The sequence below is a fragment of the Primulina eburnea genome, chromosome 10 (genome assembly GCF_022965805.1).
Source record: "Primulina eburnea isolate SZY01 chromosome 10, ASM2296580v1, whole genome shotgun sequence".
In the NCBI taxonomy this organism is placed as follows: domain Eukaryota; kingdom Viridiplantae; phylum Streptophyta; class Magnoliopsida; order Lamiales; family Gesneriaceae; genus Primulina; species Primulina eburnea.
The window spans coordinates 35,614,624-35,639,174 of record NC_133110.1 but is presented as its reverse complement, the minus strand read 5'-3'; the positions used below and the strand labels follow the sequence as shown (position 1 = coordinate 35,639,174).

General features: G+C 34.7%; 2 protein-coding genes and 1 non-coding gene across 3 annotated transcripts; 2 read left to right on the top strand and 1 right to left on the bottom strand.

Annotated features, from left to right (window-relative positions):
- Window positions 1–5,156: 5,156 nt before the first annotated feature.
- On the top strand, window positions 5,157–7,952 carry LOC140803378 (putative late blight resistance protein homolog R1B-16). Its single transcript, XM_073159242.1, has 2 exons — window positions 5,157–7,049; window positions 7,262–7,952. Exons 1-2 carry the CDS (start codon window positions 5,236–5,238, stop codon window positions 7,272–7,274), a joined length of 1,827 nt encoding a protein of 608 aa, XP_073015343.1. The 5' UTR covers window positions 5,157–5,235; the 3' UTR covers window positions 7,275–7,952.
- Window positions 7,953–21,103: 13,151 nt separating this feature from the next.
- On the bottom strand, window positions 21,104–24,029 carry LOC140802891 (uncharacterized). The gene is made up of 4 exons (XM_073158511.1): window positions 24,023–24,029; window positions 23,471–23,644; window positions 22,011–23,305; window positions 21,104–21,913 (listed from the first exon to the last, which is right to left on the bottom strand). The coding sequence occupies exons 1-4, from the start codon at window positions 24,027–24,029 to the stop codon at window positions 21,104–21,106; spliced, it is 2,286 nt and encodes a 761-aa protein (XP_073014612.1).
- Window positions 22,978–23,084, top strand: LOC140804111 (small nucleolar RNA R71). Its single transcript, XR_012112070.1, has one exon. It is a non-coding gene; the product is annotated as a small nucleolar RNA R71 (small nucleolar RNA).
- Window positions 24,030–24,551: the final 522 nt, after the last annotated feature.

Sequence of the window (24,551 nt, the reverse complement as noted above, 5' to 3'; positions counted from 1 at the left end):
CTCAGTGTCCGAAATTGTTGAGTAAAGGCAAGCAACAGCAGCAACAACGACCACCGCAACAACAACGCCCGCCGCAGACTGCTCCATGGTCGTATCGCCCACCTCAGTCCAACAATGCAGTTGCTGCCCCGTCTTTGGATCCATATATGTTTGAGCAGTTTCAGCAGTTCCTTACTTCACAGTCTCATGCCATGTCAGCCTCTTCTCCTAAAGGTTTGTCTTTGTCTGCTAATTCAGGTAAAACGTCTCCCTTATGGATCTTAGATTCAGGCGCTTCTCATCATATGTCTCCTGATATTGATTCTTTTACGTCTTTTACTTCTGCTCCCTCTTTGTCTGTCATGACCGCCGATGGTACTCCAATGCCATTGGTAGGAATTGGCTCTGTTAGCACATCTCGTGTATCTCTATCAGATGTATATCATATTCCTAGTCTAACATAAAATCTTGCATCTGTTGGTCAATTGTGTGATTCTAGTCTCTTAGTTCTTTTTACTTCTACCAATTGTTGTGTTCAGGACCCACAATCTCAGAAGGTGATTGGGACAGGCCGTAGGGAAGGGGGACTCTATGTTTTGGATGAGCTCCAAATATCAGATATTGCTGTTTCTAGTGTGGATTTGTCGTCTTTTCGTTTGAGTTGTTCGTCTTCTGATTTTTATCTTTGGCATTCTCGTTTGGGTCATGTTTCTGCGTCTCGTTTAAAGTTTTTGTTGTCTACAGGAGTTTTAGGTCATTTATCCAGTCATGATATTTCTGATTGTCGTGGTTGTAAACTAGCTAAATTTTCAGCTTTGCCTTTTTATAAAAGTATTTCTTTTTCTATTGCGCCATTTGATCTTGTGCATTCTGATGTGTGGGGACCCTCTCCTGTATCCACCAAAGGGGGTTCCAGATATTATGTTTCGTTCATTGATGATTTCACTCGTTATACTTGGGTTTATCTTATGAAACGCAGGTCTGATTTTCTTACCATATTCAGTAACTTTAGAGCCCTTGTGAAAACCCAACATTCCTCTGTTATTAAACGTTTTCGGTGTGATTTGGGGGGTGAATACACTTCTAACAATTTTTCTCAGCTACTTGCTTCTGATGGGACTATCCACCAAACCTCGTGTACATACACTCCTCAACAAAATGGTGTTGCTGAAAGGAAACATCGCCATCTTGTTGAAACAGCTCGTTCGTTTTTGTTGTCAGCCGAGGTTCCAAGTGAGTTTTGGGGGGAAACAGTACTTACAGCTGCTCATGTGATCAATAGAATTCCTATATCTCATAATTCCGGTTTGTCTCCTTTTGAAAAGTTATATAGTCATTCACCTGATTATTCATCATTGCGCGTCTTTGGTTGTACTTGCTTTGTTCTCCGACCACATGTTGAGCGTAATAAATTGTCTCCACGGTCCGCCTTATTTGTCTTTTTGGGTTATGGTGTTGGTCAAAAGGGATATCGTTGTTTGATCCAGTTAGTCAAAAACTGTATGTCTCGCGTCATGGTGTGTTTTTAGAGCATATTCCCTTCTTTTCTGTTCCTACTAGTTCTCATCACATGACATGGTCAGATTTAGTTCGTATGGATCCCTTCGATACCGACCCCGATGAAGTTCTATATGATACTTTGGTTCACGAGGCATCCACCTCTCATGCCCCTGCTCCTACGACCACCCAGTTGTCGGATGAGATTGCGGACGATCCTCCTCTGCGTCAGTCTACTCGTACTCGTAAGTCTACTAAACTCCCTGATTTTGAGTACTCTACTTATTCTACTTCCTTTGCTTCTTTTGTTGCCTCTGTTCATCGTCTTTCCGAGCCTTTGTCCTATAGAGAGGCAGTTCGTGATCCTCTTTGGCAGGCTGCTATGGCTGAGGAACTTACTGCTCTACACCAGACTCATACATGGGATTTGGTTTCGCTACCGTCCGGAAAACATGCCATTGGTTCTCGTTGGGTCTACAAGATTAAAACCAAATCCGATGGATCTATTGAACGCTATAAGGCCCGACTTGTTGCTAAAGGCTATTCCCAGGAGTATGGCATGGATTATGAAGAAACTTTTGCCCCTGTTGCAAAAATGACGATTGTTCGCACTCTAATTGCAGTTGCTTCTGTTTGTCAATGGAAAATATCTCAGATGGATGTCAAGAATGCCTTCTTGAATGTCGATCTTCATGAGGAGGTTTATATGGCGCCTCCTCCCGGTGTAGCTCATCAACCTGGTAAAGTTTGCAAACTTCGCAAAGCTCTTTATGGTCTCAAACAAGTACCACGTGCCTGGTTTGAGAAGTTTTCCATAGTGATCACTTCGTTTGGCTTTCTTCCTAGTCACCACGATTCGGCATTATTTGTCAAGCGTACAACGGCAGGTCGTATTCTATTATCATTGTATGTTGATGACATGATAATTACTGGTGATGATTATAATGGTATTGAGTCTTTGAAGTCTGAGTTGGCACGTTGCTTCGCTATGAAAGATTTGGGCGTGCTACGTTATTTTTTGGGAATTGAGGTTGCCTATTCTCCAATAGGCTATCTCTTATCTCAATCAAAGTATATCGCTGATTTGTTTGAGCGTACTCGACTCACTGACAACAAGATTGTTGATACTCACCTTGAGACTAATGCTAGATACTCTCCATCGGATGGCACTCCTTTGACAGATTCCAGTCTCTATCATACCATTGTAGGCAGTTTGGTTTATCTTACTGTGACTCGCCCCGACATTGCGCATGCTGTTCATGTGGTTAGTCAGTTTGTCACTGCTCCTACTACAGTTCATTGGGCTGCCGTTCTTCGTATTCTCAGGTACCTTCGAGGCACTCAGTTTCATAGTCTCTTGTTCCTTTCTACGTCTTCGTTAGAGTTGCGTGCTTATTCTGATGCGGATTGGGCTGGTGATCCTACGGATCGCAAATCGACCACTGGATTTTGTATTTTCCTCGGTGACTCGCCTATTTCGTGGAAGAGCAAGAAACAAGATGTCATATCTCGCTCTTCTATAGAAGCAGAGTATCGTGCCATGGCCTCGACTACCTGTGAAATCGTTTGGTTACGCCGGTTGCTTGCTGATATGGGTATTTCTCTTTGTCACCCTACTCCGTTACATTGTGATAATCAGAGTGCCATTCAGATTGCACACAATCCAGTTTTTCATGAGCGAACCAAACATATCGAGATTGATTGTCATGTCACTCGCCACCACCTACAGATCGGCACCATCACATTGCCATTCGTTTCTTCTCATCTGCAAATTGCTGATATGTTTACAAAAGCACTCTCGGCTTCGCGCTTCCGTTTCTTGTCTGACAAACTCTCAATGCTTATCGCTGCAGCATCGTGAGTTTGAGGGGGAATATTAGTTATATTATATTAGTAATATTATATTTATTAGTGCCTATGGATATTTTAGTCTATTTACTTTCATTGTAAACCTTACCTATATAAACTCTTTATGTAGTTTCTACGGTTTAATAAGAAACCCTATTCTTCTTCTCTCTATGTTATCATTGAAAACAACGTGCCTTAATGGACGTGTAAATATAGACATGATTGATCCGTGAGACCGTCTTATGAAATACATACTCTCGTCAGATTGACTCAACCCGCTAAATAATTTTAGTGGGTTGAGTGGTGAAAATCTCATCCCATTTTACAGCTCTAGTATCTATGAGATGCCATTATTCTAAAATGAACTTTAATTAAAAAATGTAGTTACTTCTTTGAGAATTGAGAACGCTTATGCATCCTAATTGATAATTTTAATTTAATTAAGTTTATTCATAAATAATAACAAATAGTCGATTAGAACATCTTATTTAAATTAGATGAAATTGTTACACACTTGTTTTTTCCGATCATCCCCTTTTAGAGTAGATCTCATGTGAGACCGTCTCACGGATCTTAATACGTGAGACGGGTCAACCCTACCCATATTCACAATAAAAAGTAATACTCTTAGCATAAAAATTAATACTTTTTCATTGATGACCCAAATAAGAGATCCATCTCACAAATACGACCCGTGAGACCGTCTCATACAAGTTTTTGCCCCCCTTTTATCCCAATTTTGATATATTTTTTCTCAAGTTTGGACCCACTCAAAATACGTTAATGACCAAAATTTGTGCAAAAATTAAATAGATAAGTATGAACATTTATTACACAATATATTTTTAATATAAAAATAATATTTTCACTTGAATCAACCCATATCATACGATATTTTTACATAACATAACAAATAAAAAAATGTTATTTTGTAGTATTGTAGACATAAAATTATTTAATTCACGGATTAAATATTTTTCACTCAAATCAACATAACATAACTAACAAAAAATATAATTTGAACATAAAAAGTGAGAATTTTCATGATGTTTAGTCGAAAATTTGTTTTACAAAATTAACTCATAACTAAGAAGACAAATATCATAATATTTTTTTGTCCCCGACAATTAACCAATCTTTATTTAGGTAATGCACAATTTGTAATTTTTTTAAAAAATTGACATCAGTTGTCATATTCTACCGTTGACTTTCCATGCCTACAGATGGGAACATTTGAATTTAATGGCCTTAATTTATTAGCCAAGTATCATTTTTCAAATAGCAGTTCAGAAAAATTTATAAATTTAAATAATTGATTTTGGATTGACCGAGACATTTAAGTTTCTGTCATTTTCACCATCTTTATTTAAAAATAAAATATTTGTTAGCCAAAATATTTTTAGCAAATAATCTCGTCAAACTTCTTTAAAGTATTATAAGTAAAACAATGTATATATTGACAAGTTATTTTAGCATAAATGTCAGTGTTGTATTTAATGCTTATTATTCATTTTTATATGTGAGGTTCACGAAAAAATCAAGAACCTTCTCTCCATCGTCAAATAAAGAATATATATATAGATATATATACATACATATATATGTATATATATGTATAATTAAAATTTAACAAATATTAAAATTTGAGTCGACATTTACCAAACTCACTATACAACTTGTACAAATTATTTTAATAAATCATATTTAAGTTAATAAAAATTTAAAATAATTGATAGGAGAAAATTTAATTTTCATAAATGAATATTTTATAGATGCATAGAAATTAGAATGATTTATTATATTATAATGATTAATGGATGCTACCAGCTGTTTCCCACAAGCTAAATAATTAATTGACTAAACAATCAACTATCACATGAATTTGTACTTGCTCCATTTTTGTCTCCTCCCATGGCTGCTGTTTATGCTGCGCTTCTTGCTGTTGCTCGATCATCACGAGAGATTTTGGATCTTGACAAGTATATCGATCCTCTTCACAAAAAAAATAATGTTTCTCTCAAGGAAAAAGTTGATTTCATCGTTGCTTTCTTTGAAGATTTTCCAGATAAGTATCAAGAAACACTTGGTCGTGAGGGAAATAGGATTAGAAAAGCTGCATATGAAGCTCAAGATTTCATGGATTCGTATCAGTTTTCGGTGTCAACTCTTGGTCGTAAGGGAAATAGGATTAGAAAAGCTGCATATGAATATAAAGATTTCATGGATTCGTATCAGTTTTCGGTGTCAACTATTGATGATGAAGGGAGTTCTGAAGATGTTAATTTGAACTTGGGTCGAAACTTAACCATGGCGTCTGACAGGATTGGTTTTATTTGGAGAGAGATGATGAAGATGAACAACGGTGACACGGCTAAAGATCTCCGATCCGTATCTTATTCTTTTCATGTTGATCGTTCATCCACGGTCCAAGCCACTGCCAAAAAAATGGTTGTGGGATTTGATGATGACTTGCTCGCAATCAAAGAACGGTTATACGAAGACTCTGCTAAACTCCAAATTATCCCAGTTGTTGGGATGGGGGGTATCGGGAAGACGACTCTGGCTAGAAAAGCTTACGACGATTCAATCCTTTCTCAATACTTCGACAAATGCGCATGGATCACAGTGTCGCAAGAGTATCAAAGGAGAGATGTTCTTTCAGGGCTTTTGAAGTCCCTCAAGAATGAGCAATCTAATGGGAACGAAGCAGAACTGGAAAAACTAGTGTATCAAATTCTCATTGGGAGGCGATATCTCATTGTGATTGATGATATATGGAGTACCCAGGCATGGGATGATTTGAAGATGACATTCCCAGATGATGGTAGTGGAAGTCGAATCTTGTTAACCACGAGGCTATTAGATGTGGCTTCTCATGCGAGATCTTCAGATGCTCCTGTTCACCAAATGAAGTGTTTAAATAATGATCAAAGTTGGAAATTACTTCAAGAAAGTGTTTTTGAACAACAGTCTTGTCCTCTCCAACTGGTGGAAGTCGGGAAGAAGATTGCGGAAAATTGTGGGGGACTTCCACTCACCATCGTGGTGGTTGCAGGACTAATCCTTTCTTCAGGCAACGTGATGAGAGAAGAAGTGTGGGAAAATGTTTCGGAAAATATAAGTTCTAAAGAGCCTACAATTGCCCTTCAGTGCTCAAAGATACTGTGTTTTAGTTATGATCGGTTACCTCTTCGACTAAAACCATGCTTCCTCTACATAGCAGCTTTTCCTGAAGATTCTGAAATTGATGTTTCTAAGCTAATCAAGTTGTGGGTTGCTGAGGGATTTCTGAAACCAAAGGATCAGTTCAAATGGTTGGAAGATGTGGGGGAACGTTATTTGGAGGATCTGGTGAACAGAAGTTTGCTCTTAGTGAGCAAGAAAGGGCCTGATGGGAAGCTCGAAACTGTTGGAATCCATGATATGTTGAGGGAGATTTGCATAACAAAAGCTGAAGAAGAGGGGTTTCTTTATCATGTGTCATCCAAAACCAATTCCAGAACAGAATTTGTAGAGAATCCATATCGCCGCCTAAGAATTCATTGCACGAAGGATTTTCAAGAATGGAAAATCCTAGATTCGAGCGTACATTCGGTTCTACTTTTCTCCCAGGGATATCAGGAGCCAAGATTACATCTATGTTCTAGGAACATCGGTATCTTGGATGCACCCCAAGTAACTTGGACGAATTTTTCATCTGTAATCTCTACATTCGTCCATTTAAGGTACTTTGCTTTTGCCTTAGACTATGCATCATGCCCCGATGGATTTCCATTCTCAATATCCAAACATCCCAATCTCGAAACTATAGATGTTTGCGTAGTCGACTGGGGACGAGAAAGTAAATTGCAAGTACCATATGAAATTTTGAAGATGCCGAAGTTAAGGCATCTGATCTGGAACGATAATATTCATTTTTCCTATCCCTCTGATATAGGAGTTGTTCATGAAAGTGATCTACAAACAATTGAGACAGTGGCCGATTTCATATTTACCGAAGAGATCATCAAAAAACTTGTGAATCTGAAGAAATTGGCTGTTGTATATTATATGAAGAATCATGATTGGGATTATTATAATCTCGAAAACCTTTGCCATTTACAAAGCCTCGAGGATTTGCAAATCTCAATGCGCACTAGGCCTGCTCGCTCGATGACATGGAACCATGCTTTTCCAATCGGTCTAAAGAAGTTATCTCTACGAGGAATCCTTTTTCCTTGGGAAAATATGACCATAATTGGGTCGCTTCCGAATCTTCAAGTACTCGAGATGACAAGGATGGCAGTCAATAAAGATTCAAAGTGGGTGATGATGGAAGGTCAATTTCTTCAACTCAAGTACTTCCACTCTTCCTTGGATTCTCTGTCGACGTGGGAAATGGAAAAAGAGCATTTCCCATGTCTTGAAAGGTTGATTCTTGAGCGTGTCGAGCGGATTAATGAGATTCCTAGTGGTATAGGAGAAATAGAGACACTTCGATATATTGAGTTGCGGCAATGTAAAAAATCATTGGTAATCTCAGCGAAGCAAATGCAAAAGCATCAACATGAAAATGGAAACGATGATTTCCATGTTCGTGTCTTTAAGTACTATTCATACGAATATTTAAGTTGAAGTCACATTTTAGAGAGAATATAGAAAGATTTTGCATTTCTTTCGATGAAAGTTTTTTGTTTGACAATTATGCCAAGGAAATAGTGGGACGAGGAAATAAGAATTATCATTTTATGGCCAATTACTTATAGCTTCACTCGCACCAAGATCTCAAATTTGAGACAAAATTTCAAGTTTGAGATCTAATTACAACAAATTTCTAAAAAAATCACTTTTATATCTGTATATGCACTTTTATGAATTTGGACTCATATCTATTAGGTATCTCCAACCCAAAACTCTATTTTAAAACAACTCTATTTTAAAATAGTGCAATTTCTGCGTCAAATACAATATTCATCTTCAACCTATCTACTTCAAATCTTACTCTAAAAAAGAATATTCTCGAAATATTTTTTTTATTTGATTTATTTAATTTTTTTCTTATTAATTATTAAATGTGTATTTTTTAAATTTAGTGATATAATTATAATTATATTTTATATTTGATATAATTAATATTATATTATTAATAATAAAGATAATATTATTAAATGATTAAATTAATTGTTTGAAATATATTATAGAAATCTATATTATACGAATTGAAATAAAAATAATTAAAATTGGTGAAATAAAATTAATACCCAAAATTAAATTAAATAACATATTACGAATATCATTTTAAATATTTGAACGACCATATTCATCTTATAAATTATCAATTATAGCATTTCGTAACGCATAATGAGCTTCTTTGTCTTTAATTTTTTTTTATATCGAACGAAAAATTCATATTTTTATTTTGTTTGTTTATCTTTTATTATATTTACATTTTTATTATCTGAATTCGAATTCGTATGTTTATTTTAATTGTGTGCTTGAATGTTTAAATATTATTCAATAAATTTGTGTGTTAGATGTTTAATTATAAAATTATTTTAAAATTTATATATAAATTTTAATAATTAAATATTTCAATTTTTATTATTAAATTAAATAATCTAATTATTAAAATAATATAATAATATCATATTATTATATAAATAATAATTATAATTTTTAATATAAATATTTATAATTAAAAAAACAAAAAAATTTAAAACAATAAAACTCATTTGGCGCAGATGGAAATGGAGCTGCGCTACATTGAGAACAACCCCTGTATCGAAACGCAATTTTGGTGTAGGGATTGGAGATGCCCTTAGTAAAATAGGAAATGGATGGATACGCATATATATTTTTTTCGAAAACTAAACCCTCATATATTTAAATAAGTTTTTTTTAAAAAAAACTTAAATAAGTTCAAATTTTTTTAAAAGATAAATTAATTAATCATATTTTAATTTACATATAAAGGAATTGTTTTCTAAAAAAATTTGTTGAATAACTCACTATCTAAAGTGATCTATTTTTAAAATTATCGAACTTAAGTTTCAATTCTCATTTTTTCCATGTAGCCTTCTTATTTTACTAATAAGATATGTGTCCAAATTCAATAAAGAAATAATAATAATGAAAATAATTAAAAATAAAAAGTATTATCTGCTGCATGTGCAGCTGCACATGATAGCTTGGACATTGCTATTTTGCAACGTCCGTCATTGATAATGGCATTTTAGCTAAATTTTGCCAAACTCCACAACCTACCTTATTTTTGAATTAAATAATTTTTAATTTTTTTTAAAAAAAACCCAATATCTTTACATATGATTCATGTAATTATTTTGAATATAATATCTTTATGTATAGTTCAGATAATTATTTTATGAAAGATGCATATGACTCATTTTAACTTATATCAGATGTATCGAAATTTCATTTAAAATAGTATGTACATAGGACATGTAATTTCAAATTTTTTCTATGAATCAGATTTAAATTAATTTAGAATTGATTAAATGGAACTAGCTTAATAAACAAAACAAATATCAACCAATAAATTATTATCCAAATAAATTGTACCCAAAAAAAGTGCAAAAACCTGATAGAAACAAATTTGACATTTAAACAATTAAATTGTGAAAAAGTTAAAAAGAAAAGGAAAATTATAAATTTTCATTGAGAAATTGAAATTTTTAAACAATAAAGAGAAGTTGAAGCAGAAGTCCTAAAGATAATATTTTTTTTAATATTTCAATCTTTGATATTTTAAATAATATCAAACATGAATTGTAATAAAAAAATCGAAAACTACTTCTGAAAGACAAGCTAATATCTAGAGTGAAACATGAAGTATTACCACTCGTCTTAAAAGAATTACATATACGTAATTTACCACATCGGTATCGCCATCTTCTACCATCAAGATACTCTCTTCTATCATTGATTTTCCAATCTGTCGACGGAAGTGATTTTAGGCCCTGTGGAGTTATCTCAGTCTATACCTGGCTTCACCCAAGCCGCCTTCCTTGCCCCTCTTCTCGCGTCATGTGGGGTTTACGCTAACAAAAATCGAGCCTATTTTTTAGAAATTTTAATTTCTTTTGTTTCTACATGTTTGGGTTGTCCTAGTCTTTAGGAGTGTCTATAAGTTTGTTTCTATTTATCTAGTCAATAGGAGTTTGTTTTTGAATGTTGGATAATGTCTATTTTCATGTTACTTTAAGTTATGTATTTTGTTTATCAAATATTTATCCTCTGCTTCTTATTGTTTGTGAAAAACACGTCATACAGTATTTTTTGGTTTCCATCCGTGGTACCAGAGAAGGTTGAGTTCCAAGGAGGAAAAAGTGAAACTGATGGCTTCCGAAAGTTTTGTACTGGCAGCCATTCCATGCTTTGTTGGTAACTCTGATCACTGGAGCATGGTCATGGAGAACTTCTTGAGGTCCAAAGAATATGGGACGTTGTAGTTTCTGCAGTATCAGAACCAACAACAAGTGTTGTGATGACAAATGCGCAAAAGACAGATGTTGAAGGGCTGAAATTAAAGGATCTTGAAGCAAAGAATTCTCTTCCGAGCTATTGACCACTCAATCTTGGAAAACATCTTTGCCAAGACACATCCAAGCGTATTTGGTATTCCATGAAGAAGAAGTACCGAGGTACAACGAGAGCTAAGAGGCAGCATGCACCTCGTTCGGAGTTCGAAATACTTCGAATGAAGTCAGGAGAATCAGTTATAGAATATTTTTCAAGAACAATGACAATTGTTAACAAGATGCAGATCCATGGCGACAAGACAGAGGATGTTCTCATTGTTGAGAAAATTCTTCGATCCCTGACACCAAAATTAATTTTGTTGTCTGTGATATAGAAGAAGCAAATGATGTTGGTTTAATGTCAACTGATTTATTACAAAGTTTTTTTGGTTCATGATCAAAAAATTAACCGGCAAGAAAAAGAAGAACAAGCATTGAAAGCCCTATCAGAAAATCACTCTACACCTGGTAGAGCTAATAGAGGACGAAGAAGAGGAGGAAGAAGAAACAATGATCATGTGAACCAACAAAAAAATCATCATCATCAAAGAAGAGGTAGAGGACGTGGAGGCCACCATCCAACAAATTATAGATCAAAGTCATCAGATAAGTCCAATGTTGAATGTTTCAAATGTCATAGGTATGGACTTTATAAATTAGAATGTCAAACAGATTTGAATAAACAAAGTGGAGGTCAATCTAATTTTCGAGAAAAGGAAGAAGATGTGTCTCTTTTGATCGTGTGTCACGTGAAGAAAGAAACTGAACAAAACATGTGGTATATAGACACTGGTTGTAGCAACCACATGTGTGGAGAGAAGAAGGCATTTTCTGAATTGGAAGAATTCTTTTGCAGCTCTGTTAAGTTTGGTGACAACTCTAAAATTTCTGTTATGGGAAAAAGGAAAGGTAACAATCCAAACCAAAGGAAATTCCGCCCACACTATTGCTAATGTTCTTTTTGTGCCAGATTTAAAGGCCAACTTGCGTAGTGTGAGTCAGTTGCAAGAAAAAATATATGAGATTTTTTATCAAAGATAGAGTATGTCAAATTCAAGACCCAAAGTTGGCCTTAAATGCTCAAGTTAACATGACGGCGAATCATATGTTCCCACTTTATCTCCACAACACTACACATTCATGCTTCTCAGCAAAGTTAGAAGACAAGGCATGGCTATGGCACTTTCGCTACGTGCATCTGAATTTTGGTTGATTGAAAACGCTACAGTAAAATAACATGGTGACAGGGCTTCCTCAAATTATAGTTTCTTCTCAAGTTTGTGATGAATGTGTTGTTAGAAAACAACACCATAATCAATTCCCACAAGGAAAATCCTGGAGGGCAAAGAAGGCATTGGGGATTGTTCATTCCGACATTTGTGGGCCAATAACAGACATTCTAAGGGAGATTGTGATCCTACCATTTTTGAAGTGGTTGTCAAAGAATCAAAATGGAGAAAGGATATGGATGCTGAAATTATAGCCATTGAAAGAAATGATTCATGAAAGCTATGTGATCTTCCAAAAGGGCATAAGACAATTGGTGTAAAGTTGGTTTACAAGACAAAGTTAAAGGAGAATGGTGAGGTCGACAAGCACAAAACACGCTTGGCAGCCAGTCCTCTAATACCCGAGAGAATCTGTAGTTGCTAGAGAAGAAAATTGTCGTCATTTAGTTTCACATCATTAATTTGATTTGCTGGGTTTACAAACGGAGGGTTGAGGCTAAGATTGGGTATGGTGTAGACACTGGAGTCTGCGTGAGAAGTGGCTTCCGCCATTGAGTGCTCTGATACCAAGATAGAAAATAGAAAAGGGAGAATTTAATTGGAAGAATATTAAGTATCTTCACTATATTCAACTGAGAAATTACATGGGTATTTATATACATGTGTAAGAGAGATAATCTATAATTAACAAATTAACAATAAAAGAATCAATCCTGTTAGTTTGTTAGGCTCTCCAATATTCTACAAGCTTATAGAGAATAACCACACATGTGAGCTGAAACATGTGATGATGTGCTCCTTTATACAGCAGACGTATTACATGACTTTATTATATGAAATTTTAAATAAGAATATATTTGGCTACGTGCCATTTTCATGCAAGAGTGGTGGTGGCTCCCTCGTATTTTCTTAGATCCCTTTTCTCCACCACCCTCATACAAAAAAGCCACCTTCCTTCGATAATGGGCCCATGGAAAAAGATGCTACGTTTGACAAATAAATAAATATAGTGACGTTGTATACTTGTATACTAGTTTAACAAAACAATACTTAATTAAATTCTGATTTTTGGGTGCTTGTTTCGTATAAATATGAGCAATTTATATTTACATATGAATGGAATGTTTTATTCTTTAATTATTTTTTGATAGCAATCTATTAGATAGATTAAAGCTCATGAATAGTCAAAACTTTAACTGATCATTTTATTTTTAGACTTAACTTAAAAGACAACACAAAAAACGTATAATTATTCAAATATAAGCTCATATAAATAAAAATTGATCCAACGTGTGAGGCTTTCCATCCTAACTTCTGCCATCTCCGATTGAAAACAAGAAGAATAGAGGAAAGAAGGCTGCAAAGTGATGTTTTCTTTATTTAGCTTCACTAGTATAAATTTATATCTTCATAATAATAATAATATTTTATTACAATTACAATCATAAAATTTATATACCAAAAATAATAATGATGATGATAATAATTAAAATTATAATTTAATTAAAAATGGATTAATACACTGGTGCGGAGTTTGTTAAAGTTTCAGGAAGTAGTCTTCTTTTCGTTACTCAATAAGGCAATTCCTTGCACATAATTAAGCGTACTAAAATCAGCTGATCTCAATCTATCTCCGCATCAAGAGGGATACCCAAATAGTTTGGGGGAAGAACTTTAGGACACCCCTCTCGAACGATCTTCTAACTACTGACAGGACTTTCAAGGCATAACACAATCTCCCAAGGGTGTCCTAAAGTCCTTCCGAACTATTTGGGTATCGTAGTAATAATATAAAAGTATATAATAAAATAAAATAATTATTGAAAAACAATTATTTAATAAATAAAATATTAAGTTCCATATTTATAATTATATTATTTTTTAATAATAATAGTAGTAGTAGTATTTTGAAATTTAATTAATAAATTTTTTGATAATTAAAATAATTTCATAAAATTCATATTTCATTTTTTACCAATTATTTGAACGAAATAAATCTATCATTCATTATATATTTTTTATTCTATTTCAAAATTGATTTCATTCCTACTTTATTCTATTTCAGTATAACAATCATGGTCTAAGATAGTTATTATCTGGTATTTTTCTTTAATTGTTTGTAGGACCGAGTGCTTACCGCTTTACCAAAAGCTATAGCTAGTGGTAATGGTGCAACTCAAATCGTTTAAACTGCACAGCAGCACAAGCACCATGGTTCGATCGCTCTACCAAGCAAGGACAATTATTGCACCCAACAATCTCCCTCCTAATAATTGCACTCCTTGCAATCAATGGGAATCGAACCCATGACCTTGGCTCTGATACCAATTGTAGGACCGAGTGCTTACCGCTTTACCAAAAGCTATAGCTAGTGGTAATGGTGCAACTCAAATCTTTTAAACCGCACAGCAGCACAAGCACCATGGTTCGATCGCTCTACCAAGCAAGGACAATTATTGCACCCAACATTGTTATTAGCCGTTCTACATATATTTTGTCTGTGTATAATGTAATACATAAATATAGGTAAATATAATGATGCGTCTACTACTCGTTTTCTTTAAAATATACTATATAATTATTTTTTTCTTTATTTTTTAAAATACTTTCGGCCGAATATACTTACATATACGTATAAATACTTTGCACCATTTAAAATAAACTCATCGGCTAATTATTTGAAAATCCAAAACGCAGTGAAAAACATAAAATCGTAAAATGTCAACCAAACCTAAAACCAATATTTTTCAAATTAATGTATAAACATCTTAATTCCTCTCAAAACTACACAAAAGCATCCAAAAAATCATAAACGTCGTAAAATCTTTAAAATCATACTAATTCGGAAAAACTAGCTGTGGGGACCCGGACGCTAATCAATCTCTTAATCATCTTTGAGATTTAATTATTAATTAAGATAAACAGGGTCTAAAATTTTTTTCTTTTAAATACAAGTGCGGAAGGTAATGGAATCATGCTATTATACAAACCAGTATAAAAATACAAATCTTGTATAACATTCATCTAGTTCAACTAAGGTTCAACTACTATAATCAAGTAATGAAACCTATCTATATCCAAGTCCGGAATCACCACTCTAATCTTGATCTCTCATCATCTTCTCGACCCTGATCATGTCCCACCTGTTGTCATGCACACATACAAACAAGACAACAGCCGGATACTCCGGTGAGATATAAATATCCCAGTATAAAACATGATAAACATGCAAGAACGCCATATAAATCATAAAGCATACTATCATGCATATAATCAATAACAATAGGTTCCACGGTCTATGAAACTAAATCAAATAAGCATGCAATAACAATGGTTTCCAAAATCTCTGAAATCACAATAAAATAGGCATGCAAATAATAACAATAGATTCCCTGGTCTAGGAACCAATCTATCTAAACATGCTAGTCAAATCAAATCATGTCTTGACTCGACTCGATTCTAACTCTAGGGATCCCGGTGTGAATAAGACGTCAATGGTTGTCACCTACCCTCCCAATCAGGGTGACTGTACGTCTTATTCCTAGAACTCGGTCTGATCTGTATCGACATCTACAATAGGAGAATGATCTTCCCCTAAGCTGCGATATCACCGAACATCTAGAAGTTTGACTGTTTCTGTCAAAACTCACCTATCTTAAATGCAATGAATATCAATCTATAAACAAAGCATAAACATCTCAAAATATTTGAATACAAATTCTATAAACAAATCATAATATAAATAATCATTCTAGTATGTGATTTTGGTTGGGAAACTCAAATTAGATCTAATTTGAGTTGTATCTTCCTCAAACAAAACATGAATTATACCTTTGTCTTCCAGGTCTGACGAAGACGAAGTCTGGTACCCAATCTGTCCATATCAATCTAATAATGACAATTCATAAAAATACCATATCAGTATATAAATCAGTTCAGAATCTGTTCTGATTAATCCTCAACTCAATACATAATCTGATCAAAATCAACGACATAACAATGCAATCTTAATCAATATCAAATCTGATCAGATGTCAGTCTGCTGATGTTTCGACGGCATAAAAATACAATCTGAATAACCCCGTCAATCTCAACATCATAGATATAATACTAGAACTATAATCAGTATCAGTACAATTCATAATCTCAATATCTGTACCCTTAAGATTAGTAACAACACAACTCTGATATCAAATCTCGATCAATTCAACTCTGAAAATCATAACAATTGTATAAACAGTTTATTCTTTAATCTGACTTCAATTATACAATGTCTACTGTAGCAGAAACATCATATCCGATTCATATTCAATTCTGACAATATCATAACTTCAAATCATCTCAGAACGTAACAAAACTTACGTCCTTGTGTAGCTCGTGTCGAGAGGAACTCAGAACTAAAGTCAGATTCGAATTCTAATGGACGGATCCTTTGTAAATCAAATTCTAAACTCAAGAAATAAAATTCTCTCCAAAGCTCTCGATTTCCCTTCTGAAACAATGACAAAGCATTGAGTTCCACGTATATATATAGCCATGCAATAACATGAAACGTGGCATAGCTCTTTGCACTGAACGTCGCACCGCGGGTGCGGTCATGCTTGCACCGCGGGTGCGCTCATGTTTCGGCAGCACTTTCATTTTCTGAATTTCGACGACCGCGGGTGCGGTCTTGTTCGTACCGTGGGTGCGGTCATTCTTGCACCGCGGGTGCGGTGTGGCTACTGGAAAATTGTTCCATTTTCTGTCCATGCACCGTGGGTGCGGTCATGTCTGGCACCGCGGGTGCGGTCTTACTTTGGCAATAAGTTCAAGTTTCGCCACATCGTTTCTCTCCTTCTGTTCTTGCATTTCTTATTTATACAATATAATCCATTCAGATATATTAACAAGAATCTCGGGCATTACACTAGCAAAGGTCCTCGGGTTATGTGCACCATCAGTCCAACTAGTTCAATCATCAGGTACTCCAACATCATCAAAATCATGCTCACCTACATCATTCACAACTAGTGAGTCTATTGACTCAACAAATATTAACCATGAGAACAAGTAATACATATACATTCACATACGACAGTGAAAAATACTTTTAATAAATATATTTTTCATGAATATGCATCCTTTAAACCTTTTTTCCTTTCATCATAAACATATACATATATATTTCCTTTAAGGCGAATTTCATTCATTAATTGGAACATCTTTATATCATTCGGTCGATTGATCAATCTCAGCTGTAACCATGGTACCAGGCGGCAAGGAAACATTAACCACTTTTCTGTTATGTGCCTTGGCCTATAGTCGGCGGGGACATCAACGACACTCTCACCCGTCAACTGAGCCTTGAACTTACATATCATCATCATATACTTTCGATGGAAATTCGATTGGGCTCCCTCGGAAGCCTTCTTCCATAAACGGGCTCCCTCTCGGGCCTTGTCCCTCACGAATCCCTATAATTTTCTTACCGTCACAATTAAATCATGGTGTGCTGTCGTTGACCACCCAATTAATTCCTACTCTTTTAAATAAAAACGAGTGTAATGGTGAGTAGGGTCGAATCCATAGGGAACAGTAGATATATTTCTTTTGATAATAAAAATAAAAAAGGGGGGATTTGTTTTGATAATTACTAAATAAAATAATCTAAACTAAAATTACCAAGCAAGAAAGAATAATGAATCTAGAATTGAAAATTAATCGACGAGAATAAATTGAAGAAATTAATACGAGAAAAATACTGATTCAAGGGGATTCCACTATTTAATTATCTCACTGTTCATCGGTTAACCAATCATTTATTCGTGTTATTCCAAACAATTAACCTTAGAATAATAGGGATAGCCGCTAAAATTCTTGTGTTTTCCTAAATTAATTGACCAAACCCAGCATCCAGTCAAAACTTACCAATAATCAACTGGGCACGATAGCGTTCCATATTAATTAAAGACAGCATTTTAGTTTCGTGAAAACAGTTAATCCTAAAATCTAACAATCGAGATAGCTGCAATTGATAGATCGAGTTTCACCGATTTATTTAGATTAAATATGTTATGATAGCACAACACGCCTAATCTATCGCTACTCATGTACCGATCGTTCATGACAATTACGGATCACTGAATTCATGGTTAGCATTAGAAAATCATACATCAAATTAAATTGTCAGATTAATTGACGTATAACATTCATATAATTAAATCATAAATCAACGAATATTTGGGCAAACAAGAATAATAAATTAAAGTGCAAAACCTCACAGTGATAAAATTAAACAGTAAACTATCCCTTGAATCAGTTTAAGAAAATTAGCCTAACACAGTTTGATATAAAATATTCATGAAAAAGAAATAAGAAAGCATAAAGGAGCAAACGATTTTGTTGGAGGAAAATTTGGAGTCTTGCGCCTCTCTCTTCCTTCACGTGAGAAAATGGAATGAAATTGGTTTGTGATTGGAGAGAAAAAGAAAAGCTGCCGCCTCCTTGATTAGTAGATTTGTTTGGGTCTAAATTTTTGCTAAAAGCCCACTAACCTCTTAATTAACCCTAATCATAAAATATAAAATAATAGATAATATTTTATTTAGATTTTCTCTTCTTGTAATTTTTTGGCAGCTGAAGTATCGTCATAAGGCGTGGCCACGCCTTATTCCAGGACTTCTTCTGATTTGGCCATTCTCTTTAAAACTCTATCTTGGAAACTTCAAATGTGATAAACATCATCTTTTTTGCTCAAATTTGCTCTAAGACCGTAAAAGTTCCTCCTACAATGAAATTACACAAAAATGTATCAACTAAACATATCGGAGGTTGAAATAACGAGAAATATGAAAATAAAAATACTAACTATTATGAGCCTATCAAAATCCCCCACACCTAAACGATGCTTGTCCTCAAGTATAAAATAGATCAATTCATTATCTCAATTTTTCGTCCTCCTTCTGCTTCCTTTACTTATCCAAAACATTTTTCATGCAACAAGACATTTTAATTTCAGAGCATCTCACAAAATAACATCATGAACAATCACTGCAATCAGAATGTGTAGAAAGTAAAATGCATGGGATTTAACAACTCCTCACAAGGTTCGCTCATTCCGCTCATTAGTGTCTAGGATATATATCAACAAACTCTCATGTCAAATGCATTGAAATTTTTTACCATAGGCTTGCAAATATATCACATCCTTCCACTAAATGAATGAATTAAAATACACAAACAAAAAAAGGCTATAAATGGGTTGTAATGTGGCTAGGGGTAAGGTATAATAAAAGAACACAATGAGCTATAGAATTAGAGAAATCATATGCACTTTTCACAAAAACAATTGCATCCAAATAATAACATCTTCAACCTCGTAATAACATCAAGAGCAAATTTTTTTTTTCGGTTCTTTTTTTCTTTCTCACTTCGTCTACTTCTCTTCTTTCTCTTTCTTTTCTTTTTTGTTTTTTTTTTGTTTTTGTTTTTTTTTTTTTTGTAGACGGTGACGATAAGGATTCGAGATTGACTAAATTCCAACAATTCACACTATTTTGGATTGAGTGGTGCTATTTGTGAAAAGTTTACATGATTCTCCAATTCCAAGTTCAAAAAAAAGGGGATAACCAACAAAAACGATTTATCACGGTTTGTAATGTGGTTATTTTTATTCAAAGAAAAAAGGCTGCGGCTCAAACTTGGTTCACTAAGGGTCTATGAATCAAGGTAGGCTCAAAGAACGGCTCAGATGATGCGAAAGAAAATGGTTTAAACCTAATGCCCTTATCATTTTGTCTATGCACCTAATCCACCACAAAGTGTTGACAAAGACATGTATAACAATGCAAGTTCTAGAAAAATTAACAATGCAATGACAACACACAATCAAAGAAAATGGAGCAAGATATCATGATTGCTCATAGGCTCAAAGCTCACCAAAAAAAAAATATAGCAATTGTGTTAAATCCCACACACTTGTCCTCTCTAACTATCATCAAGAGCAACTTATTCATAATGCAAACATGAGAATGCAAAAACATTTGCATGCAAAGAAAACATCATTTTTTTTCGCATCGGAAGCAATCATGATTCAGAAGAAAGAGATAACAAATGAACTAGATGCTAGGAACTAACAACGTCACTATTTTTATTTTTTTTAAAAAAAAAATGCAAAAAATTTAAATCAAAATACTAAAAATCAAATAGAAAAATTAAAAAAAAAATCAAAAAAATCCCACAATCAAGTCAAACTTCTCACAATCAAATCAAGAACTCCCACACCTAAACTTGGCATTGTCCTCAATGACAAAAAGTAGATGGTCAACTAAAACGATAACATAGTAGGAAAAGGTATAGAACTCCCCTGAAAAATGTTGAGCATCGAAAAGAAACATCATCTACTGCTACGGTGGGGGAACGGTGTGGTGCGAGCGGGTTTCTGGTTGGGATGCAGACGGAGGTGGCGCTGCGGCGGTGTGTGCGGCGGCGCTGTGAGAAGACGTAAGAGGTGGTGATGGTGTTGAAATTTGTACAGTGGGAGACGCTAGATGGGAGGGAAGATTTGGAGATGCACAGTTGTGCTTGGACGGCGCTGTAGAGAAACAAAAGAAATAGGTTAAATTTTTTTTTTTTTTTGAAAATGAAAAAATTCCTAGCAGAAGAGGTGTTTCAATAAGGCGTGGCCACGTCTTATGCGAAAACCTCTTCTGTAATTTTTTTTTATTTTTTTAACAGTAGAGGTGTTTCAATAAGGCGTGACCACGTCTTATGGTAAAACCTCTGCTGTAAATTTTTTTTTTTTTTTGTTTTTTCAAAACAGTAGAGGTGTTTTAGTAAGGCGTGGTCACGCCTTATGCTAAAACCTCTGCTGTAAATTTTTTTTTTTTTTTAAAAACAGTAGAGGTGTTTCAGTAAGGCGTGGTCACACCTTATGCTAAAACCTCTACTGGAAAAATAAATAAAAAAAATACAAGAACTAAAATTTGGGTTTCCTCCCAAAAGCGCAATTTTTTTAAGTCGTTATGCTCGACATTCATTCTTTCTTGTTGCTCATGGTGGTTCATAGATGGTCACTTTGTCCACTTTATCCCGCTTGAATATTTTCATAGCAAATTTCAGCATGTGCATGTTTTCTTTGAATTTCTTGGAAATCTCTTTCCCTTGGATATTTCCTCCTTTTTTCATGAGTACATGCTTGGGTCGATCTGGAGGGAGTCTTCGCTCAATTTTAGATATCTGCGAATCAGAGAGAGAAAATCTAGTATTAGAATTTTCAAAATGTCTTTCAATAATCTCCTCTAAATCATTCTTATCCACAAATTTTGAATTTTCTTGTGACAAGTGATTAGCGATATCAAGAGTATTAATAGTGCTTTCACTAAGAGGATATTTCATGGTATCATAAATATTAAACTTTGCAATCTCACCATCAAATTCCATAGTAATGGTACCACTATTAACATCTATGACAGACTTTGAAGTTTTCAAAAATGGTCTTCCTAGCAAAATTTTACTGTTTAAATCATCATTTTCCATGTCAAGCACATAAAAGTCAGCGAGAAAAACCAAATTTTCAACTTTCACAAGAACATCTTCAATTACAGCTCTAGGATATACAGTGGACCTATCAGCCAACTGGATCACAATGTCAGTTTCAGTCAGAGGTCCAAGTTTCAAATAATTATAAACAGAATCAGACATGACATTGATAGAAGCACCTAAATCCAACATAGCCTTTTCAAGTCTAGTATCGCCAATAGTACAAGGGATAGAAAACATACCTGGATCACTGCATTTGATAGGAATAGTTTTTGGAATAACAGCAGAAACATGTTCTCCTATCTTTTCCCTTTTACATCCCTTCAATTTATGTCTTTTTTTTTGTAGTACACAATTCTTTTAAAATTTTAGCACAACGAGGTACTGGTTTAATAACATCTAATGAAGGAATATTTACCTCGCCTCTACAAAGAGTGTCATTCAACTCCTTAATACTTTCACATTTCCTGTTCAATGCAAGAGGGAATGGGGGAATAGGTTTATACTCAAATAGAGGAGAAAACTTATCTTTCGGAGCATCATCTTGATTGATTATTTTATCCTCAACCTTTATCTCATTCTCTTCCTTTTGCTTGATTGATACTTGTACCCCAATTTCTTGAACATCTAATTCTTTACAATTTCTCAAAGTAATTGCACTCACATTCTCTCTTGGATTCACCACTGTCTGAGAAGGTATATTACCTAAATTTTTTGCTTCCAACTTGTGAATTGAGGTCGCCAACTGTCCTACTTGAGTGCTCAAATTCTGAATGCTAGCCCTCGTTTCCTGTTGAAATTTTTGAGTGTTCTCAGCTAAGGCCTTCACGATTTCATCTAGGGATATACCTGAGTTAGAGGCTTGCGCAGGTGATGGATATTTGTGAAAATTTTGTTGTGGATATCCTTGTTGACCTCCTTGATTCCTGTAGCTGAAATTTGGGTGATCTTTCCATCCTGGATTGTAGCTATTAGAATACGGATCATATCGGTGTTGAGGCTGTCCAGGAAATCCATTGATTGCATTAACCTGCTGCGTTGGATTTTCCTGTAATGTAGGGCACGTGTCCGTCGAATGTCCAACCATCGCACATGTGCCACAAGCTTTGGCATGTTGTACCTGCCCTACAACCAACTTTTCCAAAAGAGATGTCAAAGAATCTAACTTTTGATCGATAGGAGTAACAATTACCTCATTGACTTGTCGTGGAGGGTTATCTTGTCTAGTTCCAAACTGTTGTGCATTGGCGGCCATGTTGGAGATTAGAGCTCGTGCCTCTTGAGGCGTTTTGTTTACCAATGCACCTCCACTTGCAGCATCAATCATGTTCCTATCAAAAAGTGAGAGACCCTCGTAGAAATATTGGACTAGGAGCTGTTCTGGAATCTGATGTTGAGGACAACTGGCACATAACTGCTTAAATCTCTCCCAATATTCATATAATGTCTCTCCTTGTAACTGTCTAATCCCACAAATGTCCTTCCTGATGTTGGCTGCTCGCGAAGCTGGGAAGAACTTCTCCAAAAATTGTTGTTTCATATTATCCCAAGTCGTTATCGTCCCAGAGGGCAAGTAGTAGAGCCAATCTTTAGCTTTGTCGGCTAAAGAGAAGGGAAAAGCTCGCAATGAAATTTGCTCCTCTGTAATCCCTTGAGGTTTCATGGCTGTGCAAACAATATGAAACTCTTTCAGATGTTTATGGGGATCTTCACCTGCAAGACCACGAAAAGTAGGCAATAAATGAATCAAGCCAGATTTTAATTCAAAAGTAGCACCAGTAGTAGGGAATTGAATGATAATGGTTGTTGAATAACATTAGGATTAGCTAACTCCCTGAGTGTTCTTTGAGCTTGTCCTGCCATTTTTTTTTTCGTCACTTTCACTTCTTTCAACCTCAAGATCAATGTCCGATTCGCTTTCTATATCGTTGGAGTCCGATGATACGTTCAAATCAGGAGATGATGATGATGGTTGATTTTCACGCTTTAATCTTGCTTCTTTTCTCAATCTCTTAGCTGTCTTCTCGATTTCCGGATTGTATTCAAGTTTACCTGTACGAGAAGAACGAGGCATAAAAAATAAAAAAAATCAAAAGAAATTAACCTTACACCGCTCCCCGGCAACGGCGCCAAAATTTGGTGTGCTGTCGTTGACCACCCAATTAATTCCTACTCTTTTAAATAAAAACGAGTGTAATGGTGAGTAGGGTCGAATCCACAGGGAACAGTAGATATATTTTCTTTTGATAATAAAAATAAAAAAGGGGGGATTTGTTTTGATAATTACTAAATAAAATAATCTAAACTAGAATTACCAAGCAAGAAAGAATAATGAATCTAGAATTGAAAATTAATCGACGAGAATAAATTGAAGAAATTAATACGAGAAAAATACTGATTCAAGGGGATTCCACTATTTAATTATCTCACTGTTCATCGGTTAACCAATCATTTATTCGTGTTATTCCAAACAATTAACCTTAGAATAATAGGGATAGCCGCTAAAATTCTTGTGTTTTCCTAAATTAATTGACCAAACCCAGCATCCAGTCAAAACTTACCAATAATCAACTGGGCACGATAGCGTTCCATATTAATTAAAGACATCATTTTAGTTTCGTGAAAACAGTTAATCCTAAAATCTAACAATCGAGATAGCTGCAATTGATAGATCGAGTTTCACCGATTTATTTAGATTAAATATGTTATGATAGCACAACACGCCTAATCTATCGCTACTCATGTACCGATCGTTCATGACAATTACGGATCACTGAATTCATGGTTAGCATTAGAAAATCATACATCAAATTAAATTGTCAGATTAATTGACGTATAACATTCATATAATTAAATCATAAATCAACGAATATTTGGGCAAACAAGAATAATAAATTAAAGTGCAAAACCTCACAGTGATAAAATTAAACAGTAAACTATCCCTTGAATCAGTCTAAGA

What these genes read in the sequence shown, in the direction of transcription:
- LOC140803378 (XM_073159242.1), top strand. Translation starts at nt 5,236, where the DNA reads ATGGCTGCTGTTTATGCTGCGCTTCTTGCTGTTGCTCGATCATCACGA.
- LOC140802891 (XM_073158511.1), bottom strand. An exon ending in TGAGGTTGAAAGAAGTGAAA is followed by an intron (nt 23,306 to 23,470) that starts GTGACGAAAAAA and finishes GTGGTCTTGCAG; the next exon opens with GTGAAGATCCCCATAAACAT. An exon ending in ACACTCTTTGTAGAGGCGAG is followed by an intron (nt 21,914 to 22,010) that starts GTAAATATTCCT and finishes CATAAATTGAAG; the next exon opens with GGATGTAAAAGGGAAAAGAT.